This window comes from Pogona vitticeps, chromosome 6 (genome assembly GCF_051106095.1).
Source record: "Pogona vitticeps strain Pit_001003342236 chromosome 6, PviZW2.1, whole genome shotgun sequence".
NCBI lineage: Eukaryota > Metazoa > Chordata > Lepidosauria > Squamata > Agamidae > Pogona > Pogona vitticeps.
Window position 1 is genome coordinate 120,629,372 of NC_135788.1, and position 19,059 is coordinate 120,648,430.

Below are 19,059 nucleotides of genomic sequence, written 5' to 3' on the forward strand. Positions count from 1 at the left end.
GGGGGAAGAGTCGAAGCCGCTCCTTCCTCAGCCGCCAGACACAAAGTGCTGTCCGGCCAGACAACTTTTTTTTAAATTCTCTCCCTGGTCTACCTCGTTGGGTTGTTGTGAAGAGTAAAAAAAGCCCAGGGGAGGAATTTTGTGCTTTGGAAAAAAAAAAAAAGATCAGTATAAGTCTAATAATAATGACAAGATGAGGAAGGTGAGGATGATAGAGGAAAACTTAAATAGTAGAAAATCTCTTGGGCAGGGTGGGTCAGAAAGCGTTGGAAGACACCCCTCCCTCTCTGAAATGCCTGTAATTGGACCCCTCTCCCGCGAGGATCCGTTTGGGACCCCGATTTCGGCGCTGGGTTTGAATCCCTATTCGAGCTTCCAGTGCTCTCTTTCCGACTGACCTACCTGGCAGGGTTGTTGTTTGCCAGAGCGAATTGAGGAAAAAGAAGAGGAGAAGGAGAAAGAGGAAAGGAGCCACGGAAATCGCCTTGATCCGACTGGACGGAAAGTCGAACAGATGAATAAACGGACCTTTCAGCTCTGGAAAGAAATCAGGGTCCGAGACGTGGGTTCGAATCCCCGCCCAGCTAGGAAGCCCGAAGCTCCGGCTTTCCCGGGTCTGACCTACCTCGCAGGGTCGATGGGGAGGAGGAGAAGCCCGGAGGAGGCGCGCCAGCCACGCGCCCCCAAGCTTCCTGGAGGGAAGCCCAGAGAGCAACGTCACCAATCCGCCCCCCTCCCCACAAGCGACGCCTCCCCTGGCCCCTCTCCCTCCCCCTCCCCCTCCTCTTAAAAGCCCCCCCCCCGCAGGCTGGAAGGGAGGGTCGTCGATGCCCAGCGGAACCAATGGGGAGGAGGATGTGGGGCGGGCCAGGGCGGTGGTGGGCACACGCGGCGAGGACCCGGCGGCTGCCAGTTGCCCCCCTGGGCTCCCTCCGCTTCGCCGCCCTCCTTGCCTCGCCTGTAAGGAGCGCCCGGACTCTCCTCTCCTCCTTTCTTCTTTTCTTTTTGGTCTTCTGCAACTCTCGTTCCGCCCAGCCGGAGACCCTTTTTTCCTTCTCCTCGGATCCCCCTCCACCTCTCCGTTTGGGATTTAAACTCGATTTCCTCAAAGGACCAGAGGGACTGCCCCCCTTGCGAGGAGGGACCCGCCCCTGTAGGGAAGGTCGCTCAGCCCTCCCAGGGCAGGATTCAAACTCGCCACCCGCCTGCCAAAAAAACAAACAAAAAGATGCCCAGTGGGTTCCGGCAGATGCGGACAGAGGAGGAGGAGGTAATGGGGCCAAGGGAATGGTGGTGGGGAGGGTGCTGGGGTCAGCATTGGGGGGGCAAGAGGTTTGCGGATATATTTGGGGAGGGGTGTTTGTGTCTTCTGTGGCTCCCTTGCCGACACATCTGATATTTCACAGCCTCCAAAGCTTTGATGGGAATTTAGACATGGTTTTAATGCTGCCCCCCCCCCCCCGGTCGTGCCTATTTATACCCGGAGGTTCAGAATGTCCCAGCTATTGTGTAATTTGGAGAAGGGAGGTGGTGGGGTCTGCCCCTCACATGGATGTGAGTGTGCGCCCTTTCGTGTGCACGGACTCCCCCCCCCCGGGCACTGTCAGGTCCGGCACATGTGCGTTTGCACCCCTGCTTGTGATCTGCTTTTGCTGGTCTTCCCAGTTTTGGGGGTAGGGACCTAGTCGAGGAAAACAGCAGCCCCGGAATAAGGTAGAGCAGCCCTGGACAGTGGAGCTCTATCTGGGTGCACGGGCAGAGGACCCTCTCTGTTCCGTGGGGCTGGCTTTCACCCCTTTGCGTAGGGTTGCAGGCTGGGCTGAGCGGCTGATGGGAAGGGAGGGAACCCCCCCCCCCAAATTCTCTCTCTGCTTAGATTTTAGCCTGGTTCTTCTGAAGGTTGGATAGAGGTCACCCTGAGTCTTCCAATGGCAGGAGCAATCAACAATGGTGTTCTGCTGGACCCGATGATTTCCTCCCCCCCAGGCTTGGAAAATGATTTTAGCATAGCTGGAGGATTTTGGGACATGTAGTCCTACAGCCTCCCTTTCCCAAGTTCAGATATTGTCCCCACTGCTCTTGCTTCCAGGCTGATGGATGAGAAAATCATTCCCTAGAGCATGGGCAGAGTACTCCTCTGACTCCTTCATCCTCCTCAGAGTAGCCCCACCTGGCTGATTTACATTGAGGATGCAGGAAAGGATGCTCAGTTCCGAAGCTGCAATGGGATCCTCGGCACAGACCGTATCATCGGAATTTTTAGGGATTGGGACGAATATAGTAGAATTTGGGCAACTTAGGTTTTGTATTTTAGCAAGTTTCTAGACCTCAAGAAAGTTCAGCGTGAACATTCAGAACTGGAGTCTGTGCCTGCTTAAGAGATCCGTACCAGGATTTTGAGCTGAAGTTTCTAGTGGGTAGTGGACAGACTGGATGGTTTGGTGAGAAATAATGTGGGCCGCCTCGTTTGGGGCCCATGGGCTGTGACCCACATGGTCTGATCACTCCACCCTCTTGGTTTTCACCTCGGGAGCTGCACAGAAATGGACCAAAGGTGTCGGTTTGCAGCCCTACAAACGTTGCTTTTGAGCTTATTCCTTGCGGGGGGGGGGTCTTCCTTTTACGTATCGCTCAGGATTTGTTAGAGAGAAAGGCTGGAGCGTTAACTCAGAGCCAGTGGTTTGGTGTCCATAAGAACCAAAGACATCCTGGAAAAGTGACATCTTTCAAGGACAGCTCCCTGAAACTCCAGTTTTGTTCCTACCAGTATGTTTTATAAAGGTCTTGCATGGAGAAACGTCTTTTTCTCTGTTGTAGTCTGCTCTTTCCGGACGTACGCAGCTTGGCTCACTTACACAAGTAATGCAGAGCTGTGGGCATCATCTGTTTGAGGCTTAGGATGGCTCCCTTGATTTGCTCTAAGATGCAGGCAGGATAGTAGCTACAGCTGCAAAATCCCCTTAAAGGGGGTCCACGCCTGCCGTATTAGAAACGAGGCACTAATAGCAAGATTCCCATTTTACAGAAGGGTAACTGAGGCAGAGAGACATTTCAATCCCCCTTTTAGTCTATTTCTCTTGGTTTCCACTCCCGCAGGATCCCATCCCTGCTTTTCTTCTTTCTGCTGACAGTCCCTGGACAATTCTGAAATGCTGGGTCACTGTGCCAAAATTGTCAGTGTGTGCAAATGAAGTCCCAGTTTTACATTTATGCAAATACTACTTTCTTTGCATGGTGCAAAACCTTTCTGAAATGCCGCCCTTCGTACTGTATAATGTACGTCAGAGAGCTGTCATCCTCCTCCCTCGTAATTAGCGAGGTTGCCTTAAGTACTGTTAATTGCATTAAGGACGACATAAATAAGTGCTTTTTTTTTTTTTATAGAAGGGAGAGTGGAATGAAAGTATTGTAGCCTTAAGAGTCAATGGCAGAAAATATATTCGTCTGTTTTCCTATGTATCACCCCTACATCCCTGTCGTATTGTGTTGTTAGCATTTAACGGGCTTTACTCCCGGTGTTATTAGCATGCAACAGGCTTTACTCTCTGACAACCCTGGAAGGTTTTGGGGCCACTTGACGGGTGGCAGGGTGGCTTTCCCAGGAGCACAATAAGAGCAGAAACTTAAATCCAGAGGCCCACATCCAGCCCTGTGGGTCGTGGTCCATGCTGACTTCCCTATTAGCTTGTGGGCTGGATTGTAGTCAGAGAATCCCAGGATTGGAGATCTGAGAATTAATTTGTCTAACCCCGAGCCGATGCAGAAATCTAGGGCCTGGAGCATCTTTGCCCCACACGGAGCGTCTGCCTTGGGTCTGGGATGGGTCACCTTTGCTTACCTTCCCCTCCTGTCCTTTTAATAACATTCTAAATCTTTCATACCCTATACTCAGAGTTACCTCTTAGCACTATCCGGAGAAAACTTCCTAACTGTTAGAGCGGTACAACAAGGGAACCGATGACCTCAGTGGGGAGCGTTTTAGCGCTGGGGAGCCCTCCAAGAGAAGGCTGGACCACCGTCTCTAGCCGATCTCCTTTGATCTGGATTCCTGCCTTGAGCAGGGGGTTTGGACTGGATGGCCTTCGGGGCTCCCCTTCCCACTCCGTGATTCCAGGATTCTATGCTTTATGCACCTTTAAGGCCACTCCTCTGAAAGCACGAGGGTGCTGAGCAATGCTCCAGGGGTCCATTGCAAATCTAGGTGGAATCCAACAACCCCATGTGGCTAAAACGTACCACACCCAGGTGTCCAGTGTGTGTCATTTGCCGCGATTAAAAGCTGAGCTGTATTGGGAATTGTGCTTGTATATCATTCAGTGGCCTTCCTTGTGTTTGTTTATTAGGTTCCTACCCCACCTTGGCCTGTAGCATATGTAGTGCTCAGGGTGGCTTACCGTTGTCGTAAAACAGAGGACAAGAGGAAACGAAATCCAGCCTATACGAAAACAGGCGGATCCATAAAACCAGCCCTTCCAGCCAGCTATTCCATTCCCCGCCCTGTAGAGAGGATTAGAGCGGTCTTCTTCCTTACGAATTTTCTCATAATGTTAATTTTAGCCACAGGTCACATTGTAAAACCTTTTCATCGTGACCGGGGTACGGTCTGTTTCTATAATTAAAGATGGCAAAGGCTCGCTCTCTGATCCGGAGCGGCTGGGTCCACTAACCTGGCATGTCTGATGGGGGGGATCCCTGGGGTGTGCGTGCTGCTAAGAGAAAGATGCACTCTGTCCATGCTCAGGGGTGCATGATGGTGTTCCATGCCTTGCCCTCGTAACTAAAATTACAATTACTGCCTGTTATGCAGACAGCACCAAGCTCTGTGTGGTTCGGGGAGCAGAGTGAGGGATGGGGAGGACTCGGGAGACGCGGGTTCGAATCTCCGCTCGGCCACTCACTGGCGGAGGTGGGGCAAGCGCTGGCAAAACCGCTTCTTTAATTTCTGATGACTGACTCAGAAGGGCAGGGGTTGGTGTGTGTTTCTTTCCCAAGTCTGGAGGCAAAGATTGCTCTTCTCTCAGCCTCATCGCAAACAGTTTACCTTATTTGGTTGGCTTGGTCCAAATCCCGGTGATCTGCCTTTAGGCGGAGTGACAGATGCATGACGGGACGGGACCGCTTCTTCTCCCCCCCCCCCCCGCTCCCAGAGTGGCCGCTGGCCCTTTAAAACAAATCGCCTCCCTCCCTCTTGCCCCCCCCCGGGCACCCAAGAGAACAGGTGCTGGGTGCCAGGCCCTCGGCGCTGACGGACGGGCGCTTGTCGGAGTTGTCAAGACACCCGCTCAGACACCCCCCCACCTGCTTTCGTTTCACCCCTGGGGGGGGGGGGTTCCCGGGTGGCCTTTGCCAGAGATCCAGTTACCCAGCGTGAAATTCATACCATTCAAAGATGCTGCAGCCACAGAGGGGCAGGGAGGTGGTGAGGGGGAGGGTGGCTGGGGCACGGGGGGGGGACATATCCTGCCAAGGGTGCTGAGGACAAGGGACAATCAGCCTTTCTCTGATGCAGGCCCTTTTCTGCCTGCTGCTCCCCCACCCCCCAACACACACCTGTCCGCCCTTTTGCAAAAAGACCTGGCTCTCTCGCCTGCCAACTTCTTGCAAAATATATGACCCTCCGCTTTTGCAGTCTCCCTCTCCCCAGGGAGTGAAATCTGAAACGCGCTTGGATCCTTTCCCGTGTTATAATGGAGGCGGCGGGCAGGATCCTGGCCTGGTCAGAGGGGCTGGGAAGCCGGGAGAAGCCAGAGAGGCCTGCCAACGCTGTGACATCCAGAAGGGAACTGTGGGGTGGTGGTCTTCCTTTTCCTAGGTAAGGCCGTCCCCAAAGATCTTGCCACCTGAAGCAGAACAGGAAGCCCTGACACACATCCTAGTGGTTTCGACTTGCTGGGAGAAGAACGGCACCCGGACTTTTTTCCTCTGGCTGTAGACACGCCAGGAGAAGACATTTCCAAAGCCATCACCTGCAGCCCATTTTTTAATGATGCCCAGTAATCCATTTCCCCCGGGGTGGATTCCGCACTCCTTCTGCCAAAGGATAGACAGAACCCGCTCCCTTCGGGGAGGTTGCTAGGAAGAGAGAAAAAAGGGAAAGTCACGTAGACATATGCATGCAAACCTCCAGCGCACACCCACGCCTGGCAGGGCCTGCCCCCTTCCTCCATCACGTCCTTGCATAACCCTGAATAATCATCCTAGAGTCACATAACTCCATCACAGAGCTTGGAAAAGTTTTTTGTTTGTTTGTTTTATATAAAATACTTTTACTCTGCCTGTCTCCTTTAAGAAGGACCCCAGGCTGCTTACATGATTCAAAGGCAATACCTTGTAAAGCCAGGAACGAGGAGTATATAAATACTGAAAAAGATCAAACAAAGGTCACGGTAAAAGACAACAAACAGAAGCAATACGAAAAGCACATTAAAAGCAGCAAGGCACAACCGTCCGTTTTAAAACACCCCACGCAGGCAGCCAGTTGTCAAGGGAAAGCTTGCCTGAAGAGAAGGGTCTTCGTCTGTTTGCAGCAGGACAACAAAGAGGGGGCCAGGCTGGCCTCCAGTGGCAGGGAGTTCCAAAGTCTGAGTCACAACTCCAAGGTCTGTTGACTTTTACAGGTTCTGCTGCTCAGTGGAGCAGCTCACTAGGCAAAGACCTGGGATCAAAATTCATGGGCGAAATCCTCTTTCTTTCTGTGGCCCATGCAAAGGCCTCTTGCACGAGTGGAAGGTCATTTCCTCTTGTGCAAGAGAAAACCGTGTGGTCCACATCATGCCACAACCTTGGGGGCACGTTTTTTACCTCCACCCTTTCCCAAGAGTGTTTGATTTGAGATGCACCCATCCTGCTTTCAGTGTGGTGTATGGAACAGAGTGTTGGACTCAGGAGATCTGAGTTCAAATCCCCACTCAGCCGTGGAAACTCAAGGGGGGGGCAGGCCATGGGAAATTACTTGGTGAACATCATACATCCTTTGAAAGCATCATCAAGGTTGTCAGAAGCGACCAGACAGCACATAACAAGATTGTCTTTTCACGGTGCCCTAGAACGGGTGGTAACCGAAGGAAGAGTGCCTCTGAGCATGTGCAGACCTGGAGCTTACACAACAGTTTTAATCTGCATGACCTACAATCTCTCCTGGGAAAGACAGGAAAGCTGGCCTTGTGGTCAAATCTTTATTGATGGATTCATTTCATATTTCTATACTGCCACTCTGGGCCGTACAGTATGTATATTTATTTCACTTCTGTACAGCCAATCTGGGCAGTTTACAACGCAGCGTGCAATAACGTCATTAAAATACTAATTTGACAAAACCCAGAAAAGAAAATAATTGAAATACGAAAACAGCAGAATGCAAATGCATTGAAACACACAATTATAATCTCCCGGTTCTCCTGGTGTCTTAGCAACCTTTTGGCCCCATTGCCCTTGGCATTTCTGCTCCAGATTACCAAAAGATTAAAGTCAGGGTGTCTTTCTCAATACCTTTGCGTATTCCTCGGGGCTCCCGTCTTAATCCCCGATGGGTCTTAACATCCCCAGGAGTGAGGCCACCCGACCAGAGGACCTGTAACGAGCTGTCGTGAGTGCATGGCACCGATTTCTCTTTCCCTGTGACATCTGCGTCCAGCGATGCCGTTGGCCAACCGAGGCCCGGATGCAGGAATGAGATGGACCAGGGACGAGAAAAGGAGACGGGGGCCCGAGGAAAGAGAGACACACACCCTGGGTGGTTCTCAGGCCCCGGTTGCTTTTCAAAAGCCTGACACATTCCTTGCCTCGCTAGGGACTGGGTGTTGGTTGGGCCACCATGGACGGTCCTTCCCTTGTCATTCATGCTTTGCTTAATGCAGGTAGGCACCGGGCGGGCGTGGGCTCCCTTCTATTTTTAACTGGAAAAGAAAAGGTCACTTGATGCAGAGGGAGGCTCTTGTGTGTCTCCAGCCCCACACTCCCAGGAAATGTGTGTGTGGGTTTTTTGGGTAACCTGTAGTCCTCGGAGGGGACCTGGGTGGCACTGCGGGTTAAACCGCAGAAGCCTCTGTGCTGCAAGGTCGGAAGACCAGCCGTCGTAAGATTGAATCCACATGATGGAGGGAGCTCCCCTCGCTTGTCCCAGCTCCTGCCAACCGAGCCGTTCGAAAGCATGTAAAAATGCGAGTAGATAAATAGGTACCACCACGGTGGAAAGGAAACGGTGTTCTGTGTCTAGTCGCGCTGGCCACGTGACCACAGAAACGGTCTACGGACAAACGCTGGCTCTACGGCTTGGAAACAGGGATGAGCACCGCGCCCTAAAGTTGGACACGACTGGACAAATTGACAAGGGGAACCTTTACCTAGTCCTCAGAGTAGCCCAGAGCAGAGGGAGATGTTTCCTTTGTGTGTCTCGAACGGACCACTTGGTGGGTACCTTTGAAAAGGATGTAAGTGACCCCGTCCGTCATTCCTTGGGTAGCTTCTTATGCAATGCTAGCATGGCCAGTTTTTTTCACGTCCTATCTCCAGTCCCTGCATAAAGCGGCCGGTGCTTCTTCTGTGATGGTCTGAGCTCTTAAATGGGGGGGGGGGCGTTTGGGACTCCACCCTTGAAGGTGACGTGCCAGGTTTGGTGGGTTTCAGCCGGCATTCCCCCGAATGTGGGCTGGTGGAATCCCAGGACACGGAGTGCGTTGCAACAAGTTGGAAAAAAAAATTCATGGCTTATCTGTCATCATCTTCTGGGCCCAGTTCGATGTACTGGTTCCCTTCACAACTTTAACCAGCTTGGGACCCACATACCTGAATTCTGCAAGTCCTACCCAAAGGTCTCTGGGACACAGCCGTCTGATGAAACATCTGTCAGAGGCCTTCCCAGAAACGCTTACGTGTTGCCTATTTTAAGGCGTTTTCTGTGCCCTTTGAAACTTCCTCTGTCTGGCATGTGAGCGGCTTTAATGCTTTTATGTCTGTTTTATTCTGCTACTTTGATTTTTTTTTAAATTGTCAGTTTTACTTTCATGTTTCTCGTGGGCTACTCTGTGGTTTCCCCTTGCTGCTCATTAACTTTTGTGCCATATGGCTGTTGTTTTACCATTATTTTATATGCCTTATTTTTTAATATAACAGGCCCACACACAACCATCTAGAATGCATCAGTGGGTGGATGTGCAATCATTCATGAATTATGTTGCAGCCTTTTAATTGCAAGGGATTTTATCAGCTGTTCTATTGCTTTATTGTTTGCAATACAGTCGATCATATACTTCCCTGTATACAATGACGGGGCAAAGACTTCTTAATATTTTAAATAAATAACCAGTAAGTGAATGGCACACACATCCAATGAGCCACCTGGACTAGGAGGCAGGGTTTCCGGCTCAGGAGATTTCTGTGGAGATGAGGAAAGCCAGCGCATGTCATTGCAAAAAGGGAGTGCTCTTCAGATCTAAGCTCTGCCATCGGGTTCTGCTGCTGTGTTTCGTGGGCCTCAGTAGTTCTAGTCTGTAAAATGGGAGTAAAAAACACAAAGGTCTCAATGAAGAACCAAAAGATGATAGATCTTTGTGAACATCAAAAAGTGTCTTGATCTGGAAAAGACACACAGGCCCGGTGACTTTGCAGGCTTATGAGGGTCTCTGTTAGCCGGTGGAACTCACCGCCATGAGATGTGATGGTGCTCAGTGTTTGAAACAGCTTTAAAAGTGGGCCAGATAAATTCATGGGCGCCCCTGAGAATGGTAGGTTTTCATTTTGGACGAATGTTCTTTTTGTTTGTTAATTTAAGCAAATTTTCATCTCTCCAGCGGCAAGTTCTCAGAATATTAGGCCTCGTCTGCCTGAATCTTTGCAAGAGAACAATATACTGGGCAACACGTTGCCCATAACATGAATCCAAAGGATGCCAATCAGATTTGTTGGTGTCGCCAAACTGGGATAGAATCAGGGGATTGGAATGACCTTAATAGACTGGCAAACTGGGCTAAGACAGTCAAAAGGAATGACAACAGAGGAAAAGGTATGATTCAGAACTGAGGCAAGGAAAATCAGATGCACCTATGCACAAAGTAGATAACAGCTGGCTCGGCAGTAGTGCATGAAAAGGGGATCCAGGGGTTATAGTAGGCCACCTGCCAAAACATCAGCCAGCAAGTGTGATGCAGCAGCAAAAAAGACCAATGCAATACTGGCTTCCATCAACAGAAATGCAAGGTCTGGCTCAAGAAACGTCATAGCATCTCCCAGTTCTGCTTTGGTCAGACTTTACCTGGAATCCTGTTTCTGGTTCTGGGCACCCCCGTTTCAGAAAGAGGAGGAGAACATGGGATGTGTCCAGAGGAGAGCAAGCACGAGAATAAAAAGATGTGGACACTGAGCCCTGTCAAGAATGGCTGAGGGGGTCTATTCAGCCCAGAGAAGGAAGTGAGGTGACAAGATAGCCATCTTCCAATACCTGAAGGCCTGTTGTGTAGAAGATGAAGCTCCTGAAGGAAGCTTGACCGTGGTGTGGATGACCTCTGGTGGCTGGATAGCTCAGTGAGTTGGGGACCTGGTGGTGGAGCCAGAGGTCGGGTGTTTGATTCCCACCCACTGGGCCTGGTGCGGGAAAAGCCAGCTCGTTCAGCCTCGGGCAAGCTTCGAGATAGTCCCAGAGCACACACACACACACACACACAAGATGGAGGGAATGGTCAACCATGTCTAAGTCATCTTGAAGACCAAGAACTCCCTGGAAAAGTTCACCACAAGTCGTAATCGAGTTGGTGACATATCATTATATGATTTGTGGACTACCTCCAGAAAAACGGAGGGCTCTTCTTCCTTAGAGGTGCTAAAACAGTGGGCGGCCGTCTGTCCGGGGTCATTCCGCCTTTTATTCCCTGCTTTGTCTCACGGGGTTGGTCTTGATGACCTCTAGGGTCCCTTTTACAGCTCATCCGTTCAGTGATCCCGCAGCGATTCCCTCGTACTCGCTCTTTGATCATCCTCAGCTCGAGAGGCACCAGGGCTTACCTCCGTCTCCCTGTCGCTGGAGCTGCCGGTGTCAACACGCGAGTAGAGCCGAGGGCTGCTGGGCCCTGCGGGGAGGACCGGACGGTGAACCAGATGGTCGTTTGTTCTGACCCTGCGGGATTTTTCTCCTGTTTTCTGTTATCTGCAACATCTTGTCCGGAACCGGCTCCTGAAACAGGGTGTGTGCGGGGCAGGTAGACAAGATCACCCTGCCGTCCTTTCCTTTCAAGGAACGTTTGATCTGCCGATAGATCTGGGTCTGCTCAGACCGACGTCTTGCTGTGCCAACCGCCCCTGTCTGTACAGTATTTATTATCCGGAGACGCTGTGATGGGAAGGAAGGGGGACGAGAAGGGAAGTGGTGCACCAGTGTCTCTCTGTGCACGCGTCTGCATGCACGTAGGCAAAACAGCGTGGTGACAAATCTAAGGTGCGGTTTGCCCACTTCCACGGAAAAGCTCCGGCTTCTTGGAGGTTAGCAAGAAGAAACACAGAAACATCTGGTTGACATTTGAGTCAGCTTAATGTCATTTTTTTCATTTTAAAGGGGAACCCTTCCTCCCTCTTTCTCCCAAAAGTTCACACTGAGGACCACGTGCAGAAAGAGTTCGATCCCTTTTATTTGGGGGCTACAACGTCCACGACCTCTCTGCTTGGCCACTGCCTGGGGATTTTGGGCCCTGTAGTCCGGGAGAAAAACTTCTCGAACTTCCTGGATAGGCATAGGGGGAGCGTTTTCTAGAGAGAAACACCAGAGGGAAAATAAGTTTATTTTATTTTCATCATGTGTGTGGTGTGGTATTTTTTTTGGGGGGGGAAAGGTGTTAAAAATACAACCCCCATTTTGGGGGGTTTGAAAGGAATCTCTCAAATGGTTAACAAAAGAAACCTGAAAAGATAATAGAAGAATAGCAGAAAGAGCAGAGGGAGGACAGGAGTAAAACTCTTGGAATAAAAAGAACGATAGAAGACAAAATAAAATACTACACTTCAGAGGGGGCTGTGGGTAAAAATCAGAGCTGAGTTAAAATTGGGGGGGGGGGGTTGGCTACAGCTCTTAAAACCCCTCCAGTGCCTGATAGTGAGAAGGCTTGTCCGAGAATCTCTGGTGAAGTCAGATCGTCCGTCCGGGCATGCCTGGTGATTCATAGCCGCTCTGCCTCCATGGTAGGCGGTTCTAGGGCTTAAAGTTTCGTAACAGCCCTATAGTTTGATTTTTTTTAAAAAAATTGTTGGCCTTTCTAGATGTTGTAAAGCAAAAGCCCTCTGCACATGCTCAGGGGTGCTCTGTTCATACTGTGGCCACCCATGGGTGCACCGCCGGGGGAATCCAGAGGGGTGGCAGTTTTGTAAATGTGCCCTAAATGGGCTGCTGGCAAACGATTCTGGACTCTTTCTTCTTCCCCGGAAGGTGCAAGGGTTCCCCGGACTCTCTCCCCGGATCGTGGCCTTTCTTTTTCTGCCAACCCAATGCTGTGGAAAGCCTGGAGACGCACGTCGGCCGGGTCAGCCCTCCTCTCCCTGTTTACATGCACACAGCAGCTTGGCTCCGGCACGTCATCCCCTAATATGGTCCGTTCGTGGGTCTGTTGCTTGTCCAGCCGGCCCTCCCCGAGGCTGTGGGGGGGGGGTAGAGATGGGAAGGTTGGGGGGGGGGAAATGGAAAAATTGGGTGGGTGGGGGAGAATCAAGGGTTTCCCCATTTTTTTTCCTTTCTGGAAAAAATGGGGGAAAAAATAAGGAGTGTGGAATGTGTTCTTTTACAATGATAAATATTATGTCTATGACACGGTATTCAAACTACAGTATATAAGACGAAGACCTTAATGGAAGACGTTTGAGACTTTATTCCACACTCTATATGTCCCCCCCCCCCCAGTTTTTCCAGGGTGTGGGGAGAAACAGCTTAGGGGGGAAAAAACTCAATTTTCCCCATTCCTCCCCCCCACCCAGTCCTTCCCATCTCTAGTGGGAGGCCCATCTGGGAAAACATTTTAGACACTCGGATGGCCTACCGGCACATCCCCAGCGGAGTACGACCCATAAACAGCGTTGGGTAGAAAAATGTGGGAAGGTTGTGGGGGTTTTTTTTGTATTGTTTTGTTTTACTACAAGTCTCATAATCCCCCACCGTTGGCTGGGGGATTCCGGGATTTGTATTCCAAGCATGTCGAAAACTTTTCCAGAGTTCCTCCTCTGCCCGATGCCCGATGCCTTTAGAACAAACTTTTCTGTGAGCCCCTTAGTCCAGGGATCCATCATCCGACCAGGACTCGAAAACCCTGGGTTTTGAATTTTTGCTCAGCCTTGAAAACGCACGGGGGGGGGGGGGGAGGCAGCAATGGGGGGGGGGAAATCCTTCCTTGAGCATCTCACACGTCTGCAAAAGTTTGCTGGATTCACGATAAATGAGAAACGCAACCGTCGCCACCACCACAGCGGCTTGCCACAAAAAAAAAAAAACACCAAATTCAGACTCTTTTAACTTTTATGCAAATTTAACTGTCACTCCTTAGTGGGGACTTTACCTTTAAAAATAGAACATAGGAATATTCTGTGCCGGTATGTAGCAGCTTCCGAGCAGGTGGAAGTTCAACAGATGAAACCTCCCCCCTTTTTTTCTGCTGGAGGGGAAAAAAAAACTCTGCCGGCCAACTTTTGCTTTGATGCACAGACTTTTTCTTGAGTTTTGTTTTTAAAGTTAAAAATCTAGGAAACTAAAAAAAAGCAGAGGTCCTGGCAAGCTTTAGAGAGAGAGAGAGAGAGAAAAATTAAAACCCACCCAGGCCTGGCCAGCCTGTCCCTAACCACTACACGCCACAGCCCTGTGGCTGGTTTGGTCTGCGAGCCGCCCCTCCCTGTCACCCAGTTCCATGGAAACAGGCCTCACCCCACATACCAGACCCAGAGGAAGAGGGAGGGCCGGCCGGCAGCGGCAGCAGTGTGCTAGCTAGCCCGCGCACGCCATGCCTGTGCGTCATTTGCCAGCGGAGAGGCTCTGAACCGGCTCAGGATGGCCCCTGGCAGGAAACGGGTATGTTTGTCCTCTCCTCCTCCCTCTTCGCTTTTCTCCCTCTCCCTTTCTTTGCCCAGGTGCCAGAGAAAGAGGGGGGCAGGATCCTGTGCCAGCCCTGCAGTTGGCACAAAGGATGGGATAGCACTGGCCCCCACCCCTAAGATCCAGCTACTTCTGGGGTGAGGATGAGGACCAGGAGAGAGACATGTCTGGATATCAGCTCTTTGGGGGGTCCTGGCCAAGGTGGTGGTGGGGGGAGAGACTGAGAAGGGGAGGGTTTCTGCACTCAGACCAGGAGTTTTGGGGCATTGCCCTGGCACCGCCGGTGACCCTTCCCCCAGCCGATGCCAGCCAGCCTGGGCATGCTGAAATATTCTGCCGGAAGCCCCGCTTTTTCGCCAGGAGGAAGCACGCTGATTTCTCTCTTCCACACTCCGGAGGCTGATCTCCAAAGACAAGCAGAGGGCATTTTTTTTTGGTGTTTTAAAAAACAAAACAGGGTGGCCTCAGGGTGCCAGGGGACGTGGAGCGACCTACGAGGAGCCCAGCCGGGGAAACTCAGAGCATAACTTTTTATGCAAGAGGAGGCATGACGGTGCAAAAAGAAGAAGAAAGAAAGCAAGAGGAGGAGGACAAAGGAAGCCGCAGAAGCCACCACAAAGCCTGGACCGCTTGATACACACCTGGACTCCGCCACCTGCCTCCCGGTAGTGCCTTTTGCAAGAGACGCGCACAAGGGCCGGAAGGCGCCACACACCTTCCCCGGGTCGCTTCGCACAGACCGGCTGTTGTGACCTTGAGGCCTGACTTCCTCGCTGTCTGGGATTTACGTGTGTGACTTTTGCACAAGGATGGCGCCCGTGCGTGCCAAACCAAAGAGGTGCCTTTTCTGAAAAGAAGAAGCCGCTTCATGGATGCCAGAGATGAGGTCTGACCTTGTGGCTTTTTGCTCTTAAATCTGTTGTGGGTTTTCCGGGCTCTTTGGCCGTGTTCTGGAGGTGGTTCTTCCTCACCTTTCGCCCGCCTCTGTAGCCATGGGCATCTTCCGAACCTGTGTTTCGTTCTTGGACGCTCTTTTTTTTTTTAAGCCTCAAATGGAATACCTTGGATTGGGACCATCCGGTGAGGTTACCCATCACCCTTTCTCCCTTTCTCCCATCTTTTGACCTGGGTTTGGTCCTGCCGTGGAGTTCTCAAACGGGCGATAACAGCTTCCGTAATGCCAAGATCAAATATTGACATTTCTCCTGCCAAGCTGAGTACCTACCGCCTTTCCTGAACTGGGTCAGATCAAGAACTCTGAAAAGCCAAAAAAAAAAAAAAAAAAAACCTATTTTTTGGGGTGGGGGGTGGAGACTGCCACTCTCAGAATCCCCTCAGCTAGCATGCTAAGTGGCTAGGCAGGCAGAAGGATCTGGGAGCATTTTACTGCCCTCCATGCACAATAAAAAAGAGGGAGAGAATCCTTCCCACCCCCCCAAGCCCTGTAAGATGATAAAAGAACAGGAAATGTCTGGTAATGTTTTTTTAAAAAAAATAATAGCATGCCAAAGAAACTTGCTTTGAATACTTGCTTCGTCCCCTTTTAAACTGGTTCCCATGCTTGGTTTTGGTGAGTGGGAAGGCCACGGGATGGGGTGGGGGATTGTTGAACCCATAAAGGAATACTATACGTTTTACTGGTGGAAGAGAATTCCTGGTCCCTGGGTTACGGATGCAAAACAAATGGTTTACAGCTCCCCCCCCTTTTTTTTTTTGGCCGGTTCCCACCAGGATCTCCCTTCTGGAGATTTTTATCAGCATGGGGAAAAAAAAATTCTGAGTCATCCGACTCTTAAGAGATTCTGTATTAAAGATGGAGCAGCCCCAGTCCAGTGGAAAATTCTGTTGCGTAGTCGCCTTTCGAAAAAAAAGAAAGGAAGGAGGGGTGGGGGAAAGGCTGGAAACGGCAGAGGAGCAGCAGCCTTGCTGGGGGTTTGTGTGTAATAGGAAAAGATCAACACTTGGGGGAAAGTCCCCTTTTCGGGGGGGGGGGGCTACGGGTCCCAGAAATCTCCTGGCCGGTAGGGCCACTGCCCAGGATGCTGGAGGATTCTGAGCCGGTTTCACGCCGGTTTGGGCTCGCCTTTGCCTGGGGGGGTGACCCCTCACGTCCTGGGTCAGGTTGAAGGTCTTGATGCTTAGGGATAAAGACCTCCATGGTTCGGGACTACACCGCTTGTTGGAATGTCTCTCCCCAGTGCCACCGGCCTGATCCACCGGATCCTCCCAGGCCCGGCTCCTCCCCATAGCCACCCCGAGGGAGGCCCCTAAGTCACCCGCCAGAGGCAGGGCCTTCTCCGTGGTGGCACCGGCTCTGTGGAACCAGCTCCCGGGGGAGCTCTACGCCTGGCCCACGCACGCCCTGCAAACGGTTAGACAGAAGACAACTTGAAACCTTGCTTTTCAGGGAAGGCCTTCAACGGGGACCCTGCAGGATGTCACATTTTTTGCCCCGCTTTTGCAGAGGTGATCTCCCTTGGGTCCCCCGGCATTTTTTACCCTTAGGGCTGTTTTTATTCCTTTGGGGGGGGGTTCATTTATGCTTTTATTGTTATATGCCTGTTTATTTTGTTATGTGGTGAACTGCCCAGAATAGTGCATTATTTTATTTTATTTGTCTATCTCTCTGTCTGTCTATCCCATCTGTCCATCCATCCGTCTGTCTATCTATCCATCCATCTGTCCATCCTTCTATCCATCCATCCATCTATCTATCTTTCCGTCCGTCCGTCCAACTATCCATCCATCCGGCTGTCTGTCTGTCTATCCATTCATCCGTCCATCCATCCGTCCGTCCATCCATCCATCCATCCATCCATCCATCTCTCTCTCTCTCTCTCTCTCCCCTTCTTGCACTAATGGGGCAGTCTATGAACCAAGTAAATAATTCAGGGAGCCGAATTTTGAAGCTTGGCCTAGGTATGTCTCCTCCGTCCCTCTCCCCAGGGCCCCACGTGGTTCTTGTTGTCGAGTGTGCTCTTTGTGTGGTGATGTGAAAGAGGAACAAAAGTCTTAAAGAGTTCTTTTCTGTTGTGTGTCTGCGTTTACAGGAAGGAGACGAGGATGGTGGAAGTGGGATAACACCCACCTTAATCTTGTCCGTCTTCACAGCCGTTTTGGGGTCCCTGCAGTTTGGCTACAACATTGGCGTCATCAATGCACCCCAAAAGGTACAGAGGGGCAAAACCCAAGGGTCCACATGGATTTGGGACCCGGCAGGGCTGGTGTAGAAACGGGCCTCTGAGCGTGCACAGTTTTGATGCTCCCGAGCATGCGCTCCACGAGAGCTCCTTTTGACCAGCCAGGTCTCTTGGTTTTTAAATACGGGCAGAAAAAGGGTGAGGGTTAGGGTGAGAGGTCGTCAGTCTGCTTTTAACTTTAAGGACTTTAGCTTTAAATGTTGTCTTTGAACGACCTAAGCTGCCTTGAGTCCTTTTAAAGAAGGAAGGCGAGGTAGAAAATATTTTAAATACAGAAATTAAAAAATGAACCTGCCCTCTCTTGATTTAGATTTTAAGGCCATTCACCTTGAATGACAAGGCTGGGGTCTGTGTGGGCCTGTGGCACTCCAGATAATGACAGTCTCAAATGCCCATTATCCTGAGCAAGCATGATGGGAGTTGTAGTTCAGTGCCATCTAGAAGGACACAGGTTCCCAACCAGTGGCTGTCTCGTCAATCTCAGTCAGAACCACACTTTTCCTCGGTTTTTAATGAGATTGAATGCATAAAGGCCTGCTTGTCTCCCCTTGTGAGGAAGAAAGGTAGAATACAAATCTAATAAGCAGAAATAAATATGTAAATACTTGGAAAGGTCAAAGGATGCAAATAGGAATATGAGTTACCACCATGGTAATAATATATGAACAAGAAAAAATTGTTAATGAAAGTATGATATTATTGAACCTTGATCAACATCATCAACAACAATAATGACGAGTCCTGACTTTTAATCTCGTACTTCAATATGCTCACAACAAGCAAACTTTGAAATGACGTTGTCGTCTGTGACATCACCATGGCCCATTGATTTGTATACCACTTTTTCACGGTACATTTGTGCTCAAAGCGGTTCACAAAAGCCTATACATAAAACATCAGTTATCATCACTTTGACAGTTGCTGTTTTAGGTGAGTTTCTGCTAGGGTAGTAGGCTAAAAACAAAAGGAAAAGGAAAAAAAAATATGGGAGACAAAAATGTTGTGGCATCTTAAAGAGGAACTGCTGTATTTTGACATGAGTGTTTATGGACACACCTGGTTCAATATTTGATCCACCAAAACTGGCATTAAAATATAGCGGTTAGTCTTTAAGGTGTCCCCATGTTTTTGTCTCCTTTATTTTTTAAATTTTTCTTTTGTTTCTGGCCTCATACCTTTGACGTCAACGAACCCCCATATTAAATGCAGCCCCTGATCCCGTTACCATTTGGGTAGAGCATTTCAAAAGATCCAGTGGCAATAATAGGTCATTAAAAATACAATCCAAAAGAGCCGTGGGGTCATAAAACCCACAACGCCGTTCATATATCAGAGGGAAAAGGACTTGCTGTCAAAGAAGGAAAGATCAACCAGAGGTTGGGAAATTGGTATTCAAATCAGTATCGAAGGAGGGAGTGTGGGTTGCTATACTCTGAGGTGACCTGCAAGCATCTCTTGGTCTGTACTGAACTGTCAAATATTGGAAGCCACTGGGAAGAGACTATGTAGGGTGGAACTGCCTTGTTTTGAAATAAAAGGGGTGGCTTCCCTCACCGGTCCTCTCCTCTCCTCCTCCTCCTGTTTTTGTACAGATCATTGAGCAGAATTACAATGCCACCTGGATGAACCGTCAAGGGGTGGAGAACCCAACGCCCATTGACCCGGGCACCCTCAAGACTCTGTGGTCCCTCTCGGTGGCCATTTTCTCCATCGGGGGCATGCTGGCGTCCTTCGTGGTGGGCATCGTCTCAGAATGGCTGGGCAGGTGAGCCCTTCCCTCTCTGCCCCCCCCCCCGCAGGAGGTCG

At 50.4% G+C, this 19,059-nt stretch overlaps 1 protein-coding gene and 1 long non-coding RNA gene across 6 annotated transcripts in view; one reads left to right on the forward strand and one right to left on the reverse strand.

Moving 5' to 3' along the window:
* The first annotated feature begins 874 nt into the window (after positions 1-874).
* The window catches only part of SLC2A4 (solute carrier family 2 member 4), a 29,162-nt gene continuing 10,977 nt past the window's right edge, over positions 875-19,059 (forward strand). Inside the window, exons 1-3 of one of the 5 annotated variants that reach the window (XM_020799812.3) lie at positions 875-1,270; positions 17,104-17,223; positions 18,846-19,018. In XM_020799812.3, coding sequence (XP_020655471.2) covers positions 1,229-1,270; positions 17,104-17,223; positions 18,846-19,018 — 335 coding nt within the window. In that variant the 5' untranslated portion in view covers positions 875-1,228. Of the gene's footprint in view, positions 1,271-13,885; positions 14,030-14,081; positions 14,191-14,243; positions 14,940-15,112; positions 15,134-17,103; positions 17,224-18,845; positions 19,019-19,059 lie in introns of those variants that run through there. The other 4 variants (XM_020799813.3, XM_078378477.1, XM_020799814.3 and 1 more) reach the window with 4 other exon arrangements.
* On the reverse strand, positions 9,301-11,336 carry LOC144583775 (uncharacterized). The gene is made up of 2 exons (XR_013537709.1): positions 10,996-11,336; positions 9,301-9,486 (listed from the first exon to the last, which is right to left on the reverse strand). It is a non-coding gene; the product is annotated as an uncharacterized LOC144583775 (long non-coding RNA).